The sequence below is a fragment of the Convolutriloba macropyga genome, chromosome 8 (assembly GCF_964194025.1).
Source record: "Convolutriloba macropyga chromosome 8, txConMacr16.3, whole genome shotgun sequence".
Classification (NCBI taxonomy): Eukaryota; Metazoa; Xenacoelomorpha; order Acoela; family Convolutidae; genus Convolutriloba; species Convolutriloba macropyga.
This window is the reverse complement of record NC_134475.1, coordinates 52,468,090-52,486,417: the sequence shown is the minus strand read 5'-3', so window position 1 is coordinate 52,486,417 and position 18,328 is coordinate 52,468,090. Positions and strand designations below refer to the sequence as shown.

General features: G+C 35.0%; 1 protein-coding gene across 3 annotated transcripts in view; it reads right to left on the bottom strand.

Annotated features, from left to right (window-relative positions):
• LOC142344824 (tubulin polyglutamylase TTLL11-like) overlaps nucleotides 1-18,328 on the bottom strand; it is a 60,676-nt gene that overhangs the window by 1,121 nt on the left and 41,227 nt on the right. For all 3 annotated transcript variants that reach the window (XM_075396806.1, XM_075396808.1, XM_075396807.1), the window contains one exon: nucleotides 17,019-17,238. In XM_075396806.1, coding sequence (XP_075252921.1) covers nucleotides 17,019-17,238 — 220 coding nt within the window. The remainder of the gene's footprint in view (nucleotides 1-17,018; nucleotides 17,239-18,328) is intronic.

Here is an 18,328-nt window from a genome sequence, read left to right as displayed (position 1 = left end):
TAACAAAAACTATGACGGCGAAATAGAAACAGCCGGAAAAAATCTGGAATTGACTCGAAGCGTTGGTACGTACCAAGCAATCCATCAATCCAACTAACAAATTAGAGAAAACCCAATTAAACTGAAAACTTGAATAATTTTCAAGAACTCAGTAAAACACATTGGGAAAAAAATAATAGGCGAGTCGTTAATTTTTAAACTAAAAAAACTCATATTATAGTAGAATTCGTCATTTGGCATTGACGAATCACTTTACTTGAGCCATCTAGCAGTCAAAATTAACATTTGACCTTGACAAAATTCACCATATTTCGTTGCTTTACTTCTTTTGCATTGATTTTGACCTTGACTGTATTCACTACAAAGCATAATTCAATCAGTGAAATAATTTAAGATCTATTCAGATGAATGGCGAGTTACGCAATTCGAACTCAATTGTGAAAATCGTGACTTGCATAAAACTAAAAACGTGGCTGAAAGGCAAAACGAATTTAAAAACCTGCCAATTGTAAATAATGAGGTACACGATGCATTATTTCAAAAATTCAGTCAAGGTGCACACAGAGTACAAGCAAAAACCGTTCAGAGATATGAAAACAGAAAACTAATCGAGGAAAGAGCAAACATTTACAAACATAGCCGGCAGATTGCCGCAAAATAGCCGCGATAGACGCTTGTGGCCTTCCATGAACTGAAACAACCAAAGAAATAAGAGATAGATCGACCACCAGTCCTTTAATAGACCCCTAGGGATAGATTCGGACTGTCAATTTTATGACACATACGGTCTATAAGGAAAAAGTGCTCAAATCAAAATTTCAAGACTAATACTCAAGAATTAGGGCGTATAAGTTTGGCACTACTTAGATGCACACTATTGATCTTTAACTAAAATGTTCATACAATTTAAAGTTCCATAAGCGAGTTCAGAAGTCATTTTTTTAGTGAGGTAAGTCACGCAATTGGCCTAAAAGCAGAAATGACGTCACGCACACAAATTTTAACTGCAAAGCAATAGAAGTTAGTGAAAAAGTCAATTCCAAGAAGTCAATTCCAAGGAGTCAGGTCGTAAGAATCATCGATGGAGACGACGAATTTAAAAAACATAGCAGGACAAGTCCTGACGTACAATTCAAAGAATTTTCATTGACTAAACAGAAAACTAAACCTAGAACGGACTATGAATGGATTGGGAAAACCATTTAGAAAAAAATCCTATCCAAAAAATTGAAAAAACAGTAAAAATCAAAGTGAAATTGCCGCATGTGAAAAAACTAGCGAGAAAGCAAATTTTTGTTCAAACACCGTTTTCTCACTCCACTTTAAATTTAGAGCGAAAAATTTCACGCCGCAAAACCACTCGCTTTCTCGCTCCACTTCCTGTTTCGGCGTGACCAAAATCACTACTCCAATTTGACTTCAAAAATCATGAAAATGTGTGAACAGATCTTAAAAAAAAGACAGCGCCCCAAACAATTCAAATTCTTTGAATTGTAATAAAACCGCGATGTCCCCAATAATAGCCGCTATCGCTTCGCGGCTATTAATAAACTAAGATCAATGAGCAGGTTTTGCCGCTGAAACGTAATATTGGGACTTCAAAAAACTATAGTTTTAAGTCGAGTCACATATTTTGGAAAATAAAATCGAGAAATAATTTCAAAAAGAAAACAGCTCCAAGCAAAACAAATGAGCTACAAGGAAGAATAAACAACGAAATACATTTCCACATACGGAAAAAACAACAAACACAGATGATATTACTCATATTTTCTAAAAAAAAACAATTAGTGTCCAAACTAATAGTGAAGACCAGACAAAAGAAACAACAAATACGGGCAAAACTCAAAACAATTGTTGGCATTTAAAAAAAACCAAGTGATTAAACGACTATCATATGATAGAAAAACCATCAAAAACGGTCCACGGATAAACAGAGAAAAGGGAAAGAAAGACGAAATAAAAAAGTTTTCTAGAGATCATTAAAACTTATCTTTATAATGAGAAATAAATTCTTTAGCTGTTCTGTCCCATTAGTCTGCGACCCGTCCCAATAACAGGCAGAGACCTGGTTAGACGAAAAAAATATATCTGTAAAGTTCAAAGACAGAAAAGACCCTTTAAAAACTAAAATTTCCATCATTTACTTCAGCGAGAGTGCCCTTTTCAGCCTTCAAGTGCCTCCTCTATTTAACACCTATGACACAGCTCTAAGTTAAGATTGAACAACAAATACTATAGAGCAAACACTATAAGAGCAAAAAAATAAAATAAGACAAAAAAACACGGAAAATTGTTCACTTTTCTTTTATAAAAAAAACTACTGATAAAAACCGATATTAATCGAAACCAAAGACAACCAAAGCTGCTAAAACAACCAACTGCAACAAAGAAATTCCACAAAAGCTTTAAAAAAAATTGAAGAGACAAAAAGTGCTAAAAGGCGTCCAATAGTGCAAAATAGTAAAATAGCTCAAAATTAAATCTAAAATTTTAGTATTTGATTGAAATAATCAAAAACACTTTCCAGCAAACTATTACTTGTTTAGGTATTTGAGACTAATACTTTGATTGAAAAATTTGAACTAGAACTAAACAACTGCTTTGGTGATCCCAAACCCACTCGCTTTTCAAAAATTTTTCACATCGACTTTTCTCACTCCCTTTAAGAAATGCAACACGAACAGAAAACCAATCTTTCTTCTCTCCTCTAATTTTCAGGTTCTTCAACCTAAACCTTTTGTTTTCACGAATTTCCCTTCCTGTTCAAATACACTAAAAAAATAGCAATAAAAAAGACGCTACACCAATAGCCCTTGGTCAGCTGGCGGCAGCTATCCAAAAAACTTTATAAAAATCATCACACATCTTCGAGTCGCAAAAAAATTCACATACGAAGCTCGCGAAAATAAGCAATTTTATAGAACGAAAAAGAAGGGGTAAAACGAGAAAATGCTGCTGCAAATATTGTAAGGTTCCGCAGAGATAACAGGAAACTAGATTGAAAAAAATTTCAATGTATTTTAACGTTCTGGTGTAAAAATTTTTGGAAGGTTTATTCTCCAAAAAATGGAAGGTTTATTTGAAATGGCAGAAAAAATTTTTCAGGGAGAAATGAATTGCCTTACATTATAAATTATCAAGTTTTTTTTTAAAGGTTCAAGTAATCTCAATTCTGTAGTTTCTTTGATAAAACTAACCACTGAATTGTGATATCTTGCGCTGTATCAGGACAAATGAATCTTATCCAACTTTTCCAATAATGCAAGTAATTATTATTTTAAATTGGCTGCTGAAGCAAACAAATAATGGCTAATTTACATGGATACCAAGTTTTACTTACAATTAGTTGACGAGCATCTTTGTTCTCACTAATTTGCAGGATGCAAAAAGAGCTGTTGCGTCAAACCGAACTTCAAAACATACCCGGCAGATTGCCGGAAAATAGCCGCCGTTGATTCCAATAAGCATGGTTGGGATTGAAAGGATAGAAGGTATTGAAAAAAAAGATTTTCGTACAAAAACATTTTTTAAGTCCGATTTATTTTGATGGCATTTCGTAATTGAACATACTTCTGTTTCTTAGATAGAGGCTACAGGGACCACTATCAATACCAATAAGCATAAGAGATGGTAACTAAGACTAATATGAACGACGTTCAAATAGCGGGCATCTAAAATTGGGCTTTATGGGTTTATCCCGTTTCTATTTCTGACTTCAATTTTTTATACCGACTCTGTTCATTTTGAATTGCTTTGCTTAGCAACTGATGTTCAAATTCACTTTTAGCAGAATGAGAGAAGAGGGAAACTAGCCTAGAGAAGTCAAAAAGATTTCACGCAAAATGTCGAAAAAGCGGCAAAATGGTAAAGCGAAAAAAATTTCGACGAAGTAAAAAAAAAAGGAGCGCTATAATAGCCGGCTGAGAAGATGAGGGCGGCTATTAATAATAAGTTATTGAATGGTTCAGAGCCTAGATTGTAAATGAGAAAAATTACCGACTAACGTCGGGCGAATTGCTCTCAAACTAGCGGCGAGCGGTTGCCTCTGTCAGTAGCATGGGGGTGGGGGCAACGATGGGAGCGGATCTTAAGCTGCACGGGGCCCTTGCGGCCTGAACAATTTTCAGGGGTGAATATTGGGGGCTGATGTGAGGGTGGGGTGCGGTGGGGGAACAATTTCTTAGAACCGCCCTTCACATCATACCATCATAAGTATAAGTCTCCAAAACAGTTTCTGTGAATCCCATAATTGAAGACTAGTGAGTTGAACGAATCTGATAGAACTTAATGCCCACTCGGCGCTACCTCTCTATCCCGTTTCTGAAAACAAAAAGTCTAATGGCTCAGACGAAAATTCGGTCAAGCGAAAAATCGCATAAAAAAGACCAACATGATTAATATATTGCTACAAAATTTGTTTGAGAGCAATTAAAAATCATTCCCTAGAAAGTGTTAGTTCAATCATTTATGATAAAACCTTTCTAATATAGTTGAGCGTTAAAAGTTGAGGGTAATAGATGATGACATCACGCCACATAACTTCAGCTGGTGTGCGGCATCAACAAAAGAGTTAAGGAAAGAGAGAGAGAGAGAGAGAGAGAGAAAGAGAGAGTGAGAGAGATAAAACGTGAACGAGAAAGAGACTGAAAAAAACCCTAAATGACACAGAGAGAGAAAGAGAGAGAGAGAGAGCGCTAGGAATATTTTCCATGATGAGATTCGACTCTGCAACTTCAGTTTTCTGGCCTTGTTAGTAATTAAATAAAAAAAAAACTGAAAAGTCCAAAATTTAAAAAACTTTCCAGATTTCGCAGTGAAAAAAGTTCAGAACCATTTTTTGTCTCTGGAGTTCTGTCATGTAACCAATCTGCAAGAAATAAAAAACTTTGCTGGTCAGAAATGACCTTCAAACTCAGAAAAGGACAAAAATATACAGAAATTTGTAAAATTTTGCAAATTTAAAAATCTTGCTAAAATTCGTGATAACAGCATCTTCAGAAACATTTCAATGTCTCAAGAGAATATCCAGTATCCCTATTTCAAGCCTCAAATAGTTTCACTGGCTCATAAAGATCCACAAACTTGGAACACGACAAAAATTTTCGAAAAATTTTAAAAATAAAATTTATCAAAAAATTGCTAAAACTCGAGTCATTAAAAGATTGATAACCATTCAATTAACTCTATAAACCCTCCAGCAGCTTATTATCAAACCTTGGAGGAAGTCACTGGGCCAATGGTGACCAAAAATATAAAAAATATAACAATTCAGGAAAAACTTGGAAAAAATGCAAAAATTTTTAAAAATTGCTTGAAATCATGATATTAAAATCTTGGCTCTTGAGGCTGGAGAAACCTAAAAGAAATGACAAAAAAATTTCAAAACACTTAAATAAGCAAAACTTTGTAATAATCAAAAGTTGGAAGCTGCTGCATTGCCATATATTCCATATAAAAATTTTCCAGTATTTTATTTTCAATACCTAAAGCAGGTTTTCTGACCCCTGATGATGAATAATGTCAAAAATTGCTAAAAGTCGTCATTGTAAAATCTTGACAACGTTCCATTATAATAAAAACTATGCATTAACCTATTACCAAACCCCAGAAGAGGTTTCTTGGCTCTTAAGGCTGGAGAAACCTAAAAGAGGACAAAAATTTTCAAAAACTTGAAAAGAAAAAATTGCAAGAATTATAACAAAAAATGCTGAAATTTGTGAAATTAAAAAAAATATTCCACGGCCAATAAAAACTTTTCGGTATCTTATTAACAAACCGTTAAGGAGGCTTTCTAGCCCCTAGGGCTGGCAAAACTTGAATAATGACAAAAAATGAAAAAAATTGCACGTTTTGTCATAACAATGCTATCGATTGCATTGTTAGAATTGTCATAACAATGCTAACAATGCAAATTATCGATGTTAAAAAGTTGAAATCATTCCAATACCACTAGACACTATGCCGTAACCTTCTATCAAACCCGAGAGGAAGTTCCATGACACCTAGGGCTGAAAAAACTCAAAAAGCGACGAAAATTTTCAAAAAAACCTATAAAAATTAGTAAAAATTTGCGCGTTTTTGTTTGGAGTACCAAAATATATAGCTCTTAAAATGGTCATAAAAAATATTTATGTTTTGCAAAAAAAACTTTTATCAACTTTCACCAGCCTCAATTTTAGACTGGTCCTTCAAAGAAAAATCGAAAATTGACGAAAAAAAAATTGCAACATTTTGGGCTCATAAATTTCTAAAAATGACCTTTTAACCTTAAACTACGGCCTTCCAAGTAGCTTCACCAAACTCAGCCTTTGAAGCACTGCTAAACGCGGCTAAGGGCCTTTAAAAAATAATAATTCCCGCTGGGCGCTACCTGTTTATCCCGTTTTTAAGGACGAAAAGTCAAATGGGTCAGACGAAAAATCGGTCAAGCGAAAAATCGCATTGAAAAGAGCAACAGGACTAAAATAATTGCTACAAATTTCGTTTAAGAGCAATTAAAAATAATTTTCTTACATATTTCTAAATAACCAGCAAAATTACTTTTAGGAATCAATTTCACTTCAGAAACAATTGGCGTTTTATTCCATTCAAAATACACTAGTCCTACAATTCGGTTGGAAACAAAACTGGAAAACACAGCCGTAAATAAATCAAACAAAACGCCAGGCCTTCAACAACAAAGTTCCAAATTACAGTATATACAAAAGACTGCGGCAAATAAGCCACAATTGAGCGTTCTGCTACCTGCTATCTTGTGGGATAGGGACATGGCAAAAACATCTAAAATAAAGCTCGCGTTCTGCAAACGTCAGAACGTGTTTTTGAGATCAAAAAAAATTTATTGAATTCAGTTTTCAAAACAAAGACTCATGAACTTAGTATTAAAACCAATGAGCATTTGAGCTAATGAACTTTTATAACTCTCTTATGTGTATTTATGACCGTTCCTGATCGCTTTATCGCGTGTCAATTGACTTTGCTCTTTCAAACTTTTCGTATTTATCAAACATAGCGCAAAATTGTTGCAGGAATTAAAGAATCAATTCAGTTGAAACCGCAAGTGAGATCAGTCAGAAGTCAATTTGCAGACGTTGGTATAACACGAAGGCACTGCAAACTGAGAAAAAAGTAACATCTGTCCTGAGAAAAAAACCACGAATTTCTAAAACCGAAAACCACGGATCAAAAAGCAACAAGCCAACAACAAAAAAATGAACCATGAAGAACTTCTCTTCTGATATCCAAAAACTAATAGGGAAAAACGTATCGAATTCAGCAACAATTGAGGAAAATTGAGGACTCAATTTTTTCTCATAAATTAGTGTTAACAACTTCATAATAAAGGTTCGGCAAAAATTAATAAAGAAACTGAATGCAACCTATGATAATTTTTATAAACCTTCAATAAAAAGATATCTCAGACTCTCGAACTGAGAACCAAACAAGCAAAGGACGGTGAATTTTGACATAGCAAAAACATTTCCGACTAACGTCAAACGAATTGCTGTCAAACGACTGTCAAGGGTTCGCTTTGGCAGTCGCTGGCATAATCATAGGGAGCCTATCTTCACTTCGTGCTCGGGGCAAGAGGAAAGGGGTGGGCTATCCAAACCACCAAAAGTTCCCTTTAATACTGTGAATTTACACCTAGGCAACCTGGGAGGTTGCTGGGGAACGGAATGCGGGAGGAGGATAAGTTAGGGTAGTCAAACTTTAAGAAACGCCCTTCACACCACGAATTTGTTTCCTCAAGAATTTCGTTGAATCTTATATCCAGAGACTAGCAAGGCTCTTAGAGAACTGCTCACAAACTTTATGTCCTCGAGCTTATTCCATACTCATGACAAAAAGTCACACATTTTTGGTGGTCACGCAAAAAAAACTATGCGACAAAAATTTGGCTGGACGATTGTCAGCCGCAAAAAAGCCTCCATAGTTATGAAGGTAGGCAGTTCCAAAAAGATACTTCTTCTTTTCATTAAAAGCTGAGATGTTATATTTTGATTTAAGAATCTGTTTAACTTATTGCTGCCTCTATTAGCTGCTCTTGAATAATCTTCACTTAGAGCAAAAAACATTCACTTGACCTTATCTTTTTGAATTAAAGTAAAGAAAAGTCAATTTCAGAGTGAGCAAGTCATTTGTGAGAGTGAAGTAAGTCAGGTATGACCAAAAACTTAATCACGCGAATGAATGAAACAACCGGCTCCACTAAGGGTGAAAAATGACGTCACGCACGCAATTGAGTTAAAAATGCATGCAGGAATGAACGCAATTGGTCGTAAAAGAGATCATTTCGACGAAATTTAAAAACCAAGAGAAGGCCAAGCAAAAATTTAGCAGTAAACAGACACTATTGACTGCAATAATTGCTTCAAACTGCGTTCGAGAACAGTTAAACATTGCATACATACAGAATATGCAACATCCATAAGCATACCACAACCTCTGTCAGATATGCATAATTTCCCAATCATAGCTGCAGATTGCCAAAAATAGCTGCAATGTTTTTGTGGATCGGCAGTCTCAAAAAGATAAAAAGGAACAGGCCAAAAAGTAATTGTTTTTTTTATTACATAAAAAGATGTTAGACTTTGATCAAGAATTTTTATAATTTACTGCTGCTTCTATTAGCTGCTCTCAAATAATCTTCAATTAGGGTGACACACACTCACTTTGAATCTCTTTGAAATAAAGAAAAGTCAAGTTCAGATTGAGGAAGTCAATTTTGAGAGCGAGGTAAGTCACGTAGGACTAAAAACCTAATCAAGCAAATGAACAAAAAAGAGTGAAAAAGACGTCACATACGCATTTCATTTGAAATTCATGATCAACTGAAGAGAAATCAGATTTGTGCTTGCGACGTCATACGTTCGTAGATAAATCTTGAAGACGAAAAAGAAACCTGCAGAAATCAAAAAGAATTTATTGTTGTTTTTAAGACTAAGTTAGAAGAGGACAACAAACACAGTGAAGACCGAAAAATCCAAATTAATTTTTTAGAAAAGCAGGCTTCAAAAAATTAAAAACAACTGCTGCGAACTCAAGCAAATAATTAGATTCAACTAATCTTCAATAGCAACCAATGAAATCTGCCGTTAATGAGATTAGGTAATAAAACATAACCGACTAAAGTCGGGCGAATTGCTCTCAAAAGACCGGCAAGCGGTTGGCTTCGTCAGTAGCTAGCCACGGTTAACCAAGGCTAGCTTTAGTTTTATTGAAGGGGCGTGAGGTGAGGGTAATAGATGACATCGCGCCACATAACAGCAGCTGAGGTTCAGCGTCAACAAAAGAGTTAAAGAAAGAGATATATAGTGTATGAGAGATAAAACGTGAACGAGAAAAAGAAGGAATGAAACCCCAACTGACAGAGACAGAGAGAGCTGGGAATATTTTCCAAGTAGAGATTAGACTCTGCAACTTCTAGTTTTCTAGCCTTGTTTGTAATTAAATCAAATAAAAACTGAAAGAGCAATATTCAAAAGAAAGTTTCACATTTCGCAGTAAAAAAAATTCAGAACCATTTTCTGTCTCTGGAGTTCTCTCATGTAGCCAATGTGAAAGAAATTAAAAATTTCGTTGGCCAAAAATGATTGTTAAACTCAGAAAAGGACAAAAACTCAAAAATTTTGAAAACGACTGCAAATTTTAACAAAATCTTGTAAAAATTTGTGAGATAAACATCTGCATAGCCATTTCACTGTCTCAGGAGACTATCCAGTTCTCCTATTTCAAGCGTTAAATAGTTTCACTGGCTCATAATGATCCATAAACTTGGGAATATGATAAGTTTTTCAAAAAAATTAAAATCAAATTTTAGCAACAAATTGCTAAATCTCGAATCATTAAAATATTGATAACCATTTCATTAACTCTAGAAACTATGCCGCAGCGTATGATCAAACCTTGGAGGAGGTCCCTGAACCCCTGGTGACGGAAAAAAAAACAAAAAAAAAATTAAAAAAAAACTTGAAAATTGCAAATAATTTTTTTCAAAAAACCGCTTAAATTCGTGATATTGAAGTATTGGAGAACATTCCATTAGATCTACAAACTATGCAGTAACCCAATATTAAAACTTAGAGGAAGTTCCTCGGCTCTTGAAGCTGGATAAACCTCAAAAACGACAAAAATTTTCGAAAAAATTTTAAAATAAAAGTATTATCGAAAAGTTGCTAAAATTTATGACATTAAAAAGTTGATAACTATGCCATGGCCCACAAAACTTTATCAGTAGGTTACTGTCAAACCCTTCAGGAGTCTCTCTAGCCCCTGGGGCTGGAAAAACTTGGATAATGACAATGTTGAAAGAAATTGAGAACAATTCTAAGTTTTGTCCAAAAAAACGCAAAAAATCGAGATGATTAAATCTTGAAAAACATTCCATTACATCAAGAAACTATGAAGTAACCGATTATCGAATCATATAGCAATTTCCTTGGCTCTTGAGGCTGGATAAACCTAAAAAATGAAAAAAAAAATTCAAAAAAAACTTGAAAATTGGTTAAAATTGTGATATTAAAGAAAGTTGAAAACCGATCCATGTCCAATGAAAAAATTTCAGAAATCATTATGAAATCCTTCAGAAAGTTTTCTGGCCCCTGGGTCCGGAAAAATTTAAATTATGACAAGAAATGTGAAAAAAATTGAAAGTTTTGTCAAAAAATGTTAAAATTAGTGATGCTAAAATGTTAAAAACCATTCCATTGCCACAAGCTATGCAATAATCTATTATCAAACCCTAGAGGAGGTTCACTGACATCTAGAGTTGAAAGAATTCAAAACATGACAAAAATTTTAAAAAAAGCTTGCTAAAATTGCGTGTTTTTGTTTGGATTACCAAAACATATAGCTCTTAAAATGGTCATAAAAAGTACTTATGTCCTGCAAAAGACATTTATCAGTTTGAACCAGCCCGCATTTTAGACTGGTGCAACAAAAAATGACGAAAAAATACTAATAAAACACATACAAATACTAATATTAATAAAACTCAAGACTAATAATAATAATTTCAGAAAACTCTTTTGAAAACGAAAGTCAAAGAAAAGAAAAACTAAAACTGAAACAAGTATTTTAATTAATTTAGGCTACCTTAGCAATCGACAAGACCTGCAATTAAAGAGATTAAGAGATAAAACAAAATGAGCAAAAAAAACTCTGAAGCAATTAAACAAATTAAAATATTTCTGAACAACCCAATGAGACCTTTCCTTAATGAGATCAAACGATAAGACAACAAAAAGTAAACATAACCGACTAATGTCAGGCGAATTGATCTCAAATTACCGGCGAGCGGTTGGCTTCGTCAGTAGGTATCCACGGCTTAGTGGAGCTAGCTTTAGATTAATAGAAGGGGCGTAGGTTGGTCGCAGCGGGGGCACAAAAATGGATTGGGTGACTGATGTGGGGGCGGCGGGTGGGTGGGGTGTGGAATCAATTTCGAAGAACCGCTCTTCACACCATAAGTATAAGTCTCCAAAACAGTTCATGTTAATCTTATACTCGGCGACTAGTGGCCTGAAAGGCTCTAAGAGAACTTAATGCCCGCTGGGCGCTACCTGTATATCCGGTTTTTGAGGAACAAAAGTCAAATGGCTCAGACGAAAAATCGTTCCAGCCAAAAATCGCATAAAAAAGACCGACAGGACTAAAATAACTGCTACAAAAAATTAACCGAACAGTGTCAGAGGAATTCCTCTCGAACTACAGCCTGTGGTAGGGTTAAAATCGTGTCACTAAATTAACGAAAGTCAAAATTAACCAGTTTTTTTTATATAAAACAATGTTGGTGTTTAAGTAGGTGGAAACAACCTGCATGACACTGAAATTTTATCAATCGCAGAGGCAAAATTAAGGGTCAATTTCTACGAACCGCCCTTCACATCATAAGTATAAGTCTTCAAAATAGTTTCTGTTAATCTAGTGAGAACTTAATGCAAACTACAATGAACCGCTGGGCGCTACCTGTTCATCCCATATTGAGGACGAAATTCAAATGGATCACACAAAAGATCGGTCAAGCGAAAAAGGTCGTGAAAAAGACCGAGAGGACAAGCTTTGCTTGAAAGCAATTAAACAAATACTTTCAAAACTGAAAAAATAATTCAAACATATTGAGAACAAAAAGCGTCAAACTTGACAACCCTTAGCCATAATCACACACATTCTGAATTAGGTTGATTTATGCCTCATTAACAACAATCAAACTATCATTTAAAATACTAGGTGATAAGACAACAAAGATAATATTTAAAAAGGGGCAAACATCAAATTTTTAATAATATTTGATAACAACAAATAGAGTCAAAGTAAAAAAATCATTAGCTGCTTGTATAATTTTAATAAAAAGCATGCATCATAATAATACCACTCAAGAGAAGAAACACTGCAAATAGTAGTCGAAATGTCTCAAAAAATTTTGCTTTCAAAAAATTTTCAAAAATTTGTTCAAATAACAACTTCTAACTCCACTTTAAAGGTATTTGAAAAATCACGCTTCAAATTTACGCGCTTATTCACTCCAATACCACTCCAACGTGATCAGAATACAACTCTAATTTGACTTCACATTGAGGTGAAAAAGCGGGAAACAGCGTGAACAAATCGAACAAAATACAGCAGATCAATACAATCTAAATAATTTCAATTGCACACAACCAAGGCCAATAATAGCCGCAGTTATTGCCTTGCGGCTACTTAAAAAGGGCTAGCAGGGATAATTTAATTCCTACGTATGCTAGCAGTTAACGGCTAACATTTTGTTAATAATTTTTATAATAATTAGCAAACAACTAGAAATTTCTCTACAAATTTTGTTAAAGTTGTACCGGGAAACACATAACCCACAACAACCGAAGCGTTTCCTGTATTGGACTGGCTTCAACCAAAAACCCCAAAAAAGCCGGATGGAAACCTGAAAAACACAACACTCGAAAACTTCGAGCACTAGCGCTTTCGGTCAAAAATTAAGTTTCATGCCGTCCAGTAGATTTATTAGACTAGTAAAATCAAATCGAAATAGCACCGCAGATTAATTCAATCTGATTTTACCAATTTATCCCATTTCAAAGTCATCTAGGAAAAGTATAGCCTATTTGAAAAAAACAGAACCCCGATGCAATCCAAAAGTCAAAAATAGCCGTTTTCGTTTTAAGTAAATGATGCCGCTAATAAAGACTTTGAAAATATCATTCTTACTATCTAATTTTGCTCAAGAATAGAATTCCTACTTTCAATAGAAAAAAACATAGATTGCACTTTGCAAAAGAATAGCCGCAATAGCTTCGTACGTCTGCATTTTCAAACAGATTTAAAAAACGGACCAAAAAGAAACTTTTCCAAATGCTCAGATATTATATTTTGATTAAGAATTTGTTTAACGTTTTGCTGCTTCTATTAGCTGCCCCCAAATACCCTTCATTTATTACCCTCACATGGCCATATCTCTTTGAATTAAATTAAAGAAATATAACATAGCTGGCAGATTGCCAGAAAATAGCCGCAACAGCTTAGTAGATCTGCAGTCTGAAAAAAAACAGTAAAACAGACAGACCGAAAAAAATTGGCTTTTCATTGAAGGCTGATATGTAATACTTTGGTTAAAAATCAGTATAAATTTTTTCTTCCTCTATTAGCTGCTCTCAAATAACCTTCATTTTGAGTGACACAATCATTTGACCTTATCTCTTTGAATTAAAGTAAATAAAAGTCAATTTCAAAGTGAGGAAGTCGTTTTTGAGTGAGGTGAGTCAAGTGTGACCAAAAATTTAATCAAGCGAATGAACAAAAAAACTCGCTTCAATAAGAGCGAAAAATGACGTCACATACGCACTTCAGTTGAAATTGCATGAACGAATGAACAAAAAGCAGACTTAAAGTGGCTGTGACGTCATATGGTTGTAACAAAAATCGCGACAACGAAATGAAAAAAATCATTAGCTGCTTGTATAATTTTTTTAATAAAAAGTATGCATCATAATAATACCACTCAAGAGAAGAAACACTGCAAACAGTAGTCGAAATGTCTCAAAAAATTTTGCTTTCAAAAACTTTTCAAAAATTTGTTCAAATACCAACTTCTCACTCCACTTTAAAGGTATTTAAAAATCACGCTTCAAATTTACTCGCTTATTCACTCCCAATACCACTCCAACGTGATCAGAATCCCACTCTAATTTGACTTCACATTGAGGTGAAAAAGCGGGAAAAAGCGTGAACAAATCGAACAAAATACAGCAGATCAATACAATCTAAATAATTTCAATTGCACACAACCAAGGCCAATAATAGCCGCAGTTATTGTCTTGCGGCTACTTAAAAAGGGCTAGCAGGGATAATTTAATTCCTACGTATGCTAGCAGTTAACGGCAAACATTTTAATAATTTTTATAATAATTAGCAAACAACTAGAAATTTCTCTACAAATTTTGTTAAAGTTGCACCGAGAAAGACATAACCCATAGCAACCGAAGCGTTTCCTGTATTGGACTGGCTTCAACCAAAAACCCCAAAAAGCCGGATGGAAACCTGAAAAACACAACACTCGAAAACTTCGAGCACTAGCGCTTTCGGTCAAAAATTAAGTTTCATGCCGTCCAGTAGATTTATTAGACTAGTAAAATCAAATCGAAATAGCACCGCAGATTAATTCAATCTGATTTTACCAATTTATCCCATCTCAAAGTCATCTAGGAAAAGTATAGCCAATTTGAAAAAAACAGAACCCCGATGCAATCCAAAAGTCAAAAATAGCCGTTTTAAGTAAATGATGCCGCTAATAAAGCCTTTGAAAATATCATTCTTACTATCTAATTTTGCTCAAGAATAGAATTCCTACTTTCAATAGAAAAAAACATAGCTTGCACTTTGCAAGAGAATAGCCGCAATAGCTTCGTACGTCTGCATTATCAAACAGATTTAAAAAACAGAACAAAAAGAAACTTTTCCAAATGCTCAGATATTATATTTTGATTAAGAATTTGTTTAACGTAGTGCTGCTTCTATTAGCTGCCCCCAAATACCCTTCATTTATTACCCTCACATGGCCATATCTCTTTAAATTAAATTAAAGAAATATAACATAGCTGGCAGATTGCCAGAAAATAGCCGCAACAGCTTAGTAGATCTGCAGTCTCAAAAAAAACAGTAAAAAAGACAGACCGAAAAAAATTGCCTTTTCATTGAAGGCTGATATGTTATACTTTGATTAAAAATCAGTATAAATTTTTTCTGCCTCTATTAGCTCTTCTCAAATAACCTTCATTTTGAGTGACACACTCATTTGACCTTAGCTCTTTGAATTAAAGTAAACAAAAGTCAATTTCAAAGTGAGGAAGTCGTTTTTGAGAGTGAGGTGAGTCAAGTGTAACCGAAAATTTAATCAAGCGAATGAACAAAAAAAACACGCTTCATTAAGAGCGAAAAATGACGTCACATACGCACTTCAGTTGAAATTGCATGAACGATTGAACAAAAAGCAGATTTGAAGTGGCTGTGACGTCATATGGTTGTAACAAAAATCGCCACGACGAAATGAAAAAAAACCATGAGAAGGCAAATAATTGCCCCAGCTATCGCTGTGCGGTTTTTAAAAAGAAAGTTCATGAGTGAGGAAGTAATTTTCTGAGTGATGTAGGTCAAGGTTGTCTAAAAACTATCACGTGAATGAGCAAAAAACACAGAGTGAAAAAAGATGTCACGCACGCAATTCAGTTGAAATTGCATGACAGATTTTGGTCGTCATAAAAATCCTGCTGAAGAAATTTAAACATACCCGGTAGACTGCCAGAAAAGAGCTGCCGTTGATTCCCATAACCAAGATTGGGATTGAGGAGGAAAAAAACTAGTGAAAAAATAATTTTTGTACAAACAAATTTAAATTACGATCTATTTTGATGGCCATTTTGGAGCTCAACATACTCCTTCTTCGTAATGAGACCAAACAGGGGCTAGTATCAATACCACTAAGCATTAGAGATGGTAACTCAGAACAAAGTTCGAGTAACGGGCTTCTAAAATTGGGCTTCATGGGTTCATCCCGTTTCTATTTCTGATTTCGTTTTTCGACATTGATTTTGTTCATTTTGAATTGCTTTGTTGAGCTACTGCTGTCTAAAAACACTTTTAGCAGAATGAGAGGAGACTGAAACTAGCCAACAGAGGTGAAAAAGATTTCACGCAAAATGTTGAACAAGCGGTGACCTAAGGTAAAGTGAAAAATTTTTATTCGACGAAGTAAAAAGAAATAGGAGCGCTATATTAGCCGGCTGAAAAGCTGAGACGGCTATTAAATATCAACCAACTAATGTCGGAATAATTGCTTTCGAACGACAGGCGAGGCAATTTAATTCAGGGTCTGTAGCCTAGATACATTTTTCATTATGGGTGCAAAAATAGTTTACCACGCCAGGATTCGAACCATGCACCTCCTGATCCCTGACCAGAAGCACTGCCCACTAAGCTATCAGGCCCTTTTTTGCTATGCTGAAATCGATTCTATTTTAGCAACAAGCTTTACTTCGGAGTGAGAGCAATAGGGACCACTCAAAAATGAAGAACTAAAGCGTGAAAAAGTAACTTGAGAAGTCAAAGAATGTTCTAGAAAAGCGCAAAACGGTCAAGCGAAAAATTTTCATTAAAAAGATCAACACGTTTACCATAATTGCTTGGACCTTCGTCCGAGAGCAATTAAAAAATCAAAGAGACGGCCAATATAGCTATCGGCTATACCATCCAACTGACACAACAAAAGACCGCCATAACTTAACTTTGGTTTGTCGACTCACATCAGATTGAAAACGTAATTTGTCGAAAACTGCCATAATCAACCCCATAAATAACCCCTCGATAGTACCAAATCAATCTATTCCGTAATTCTTGTTCAGTTCACCCTCGTTTAGGGCATCTTTATCTATAATCGCTGCCTTCGCAAAATGAATGCTTGCTGAGCCTAATGAGATTGAACTAAATATCAAACATGCATAGGCATTTGACAGAAAGAGTAATTACACCTTTTCTGTATCTTTATTGCTGTGCATCCCTTTCTCACTGTTCCCTTTTCTACTATTGTTCATTTGACCATTGTTTTGAGTCTCGGATTCTCCTCCAGTATCTCCCCCACTTGTGTCTGGGTACCAGTGAAAATCTTCTGGTATTTGTAAAGCCATTATACAGTGTTTTAGCAGCAGTTTCACTTTCTCCAGTCTCGAGTACTCGTAATCACTGTAGCGCCTAGAAAATGTAGCTTGATATACCCCCAAACGGTCCGCTGAAATGTTTACCAGCGGTAAACGTATGTGCTTTTTGAGACAATTTAGCCCTAAAAAATCGTTTCCGTTCGAGCCCTTCTGTCCCTCTTCAAACTAATACATGTGAAAACGATAGCATTTTTAATTCTAAACAAAATTAAATTTTTTTAAAAGGTGGCGAACATTTTTTGAATGCGGGGTCAAACTCCAAGAACTCCACCACCATGAATTTATGTCTCCAAAAAGTTTCGGTGAACCGCATACATGGAGTCAAGCAAGCCATAGGCTCTAACACAACTTACTGCCCTAGTGGCGTTACCCGTTTTCATGTTTATCCCGCTTTGAGGACGAAAAGTCAAGTAAAGTTTAACGAAAGAACGGTTAAGCGGAAAACCGCATAAACAAGACCACATGACTAATATAATTGCTACAAACTCTGTTTAAGCGCAATTAAAACTTTCATCCTTGCTTTAGGAATGCTGTCCTCTATTTGTTTTCAATTTTCGGAAGTTTAGGGAAAAAGAATAGATTTCTAATCTGAAATTTCTTGGGTCACCGAATCATTAGAATTAGTTTCTAATTTGGTTGGCTGGCTCCGTCTTTCAAACTGAATCTAACTATTCTTTTGGGGGGCAAAACGTTCAAGTTTGTTAGTTTTCTGCCTTTTTCTCCTGCACTAGTACGATGATCTTTTAATTTTATCCCTCCAGAACAACGTTTCACAATATCTTTACATTGAGAGCAAAAACTCTGATCCCCGATCATGGGGTTCAGATATTCGTTCAAAAACGACTTGTAGGCGATTTTGGGGGAAATTGAAATAGCAGAAAAGTTGGAAAACAGTTTCTGACGGCAGTTTCAGCACGAAAAAAAGATTGAATAATGAAAACATACCCGGCAGATTGCCGGAAAATAGCCGCCGTTGATACCCATAACTATTGGGATTGAAAAGAAAATATCAACAAAAAATTGATTTTTGTATAAAAACATTTTAAGTGCAATTTATTTTGATGTCATTTCGTAATTCAACATACTCCTGTCTCTCAGTGAGAGGCTACAGGGTCTAGTATCAA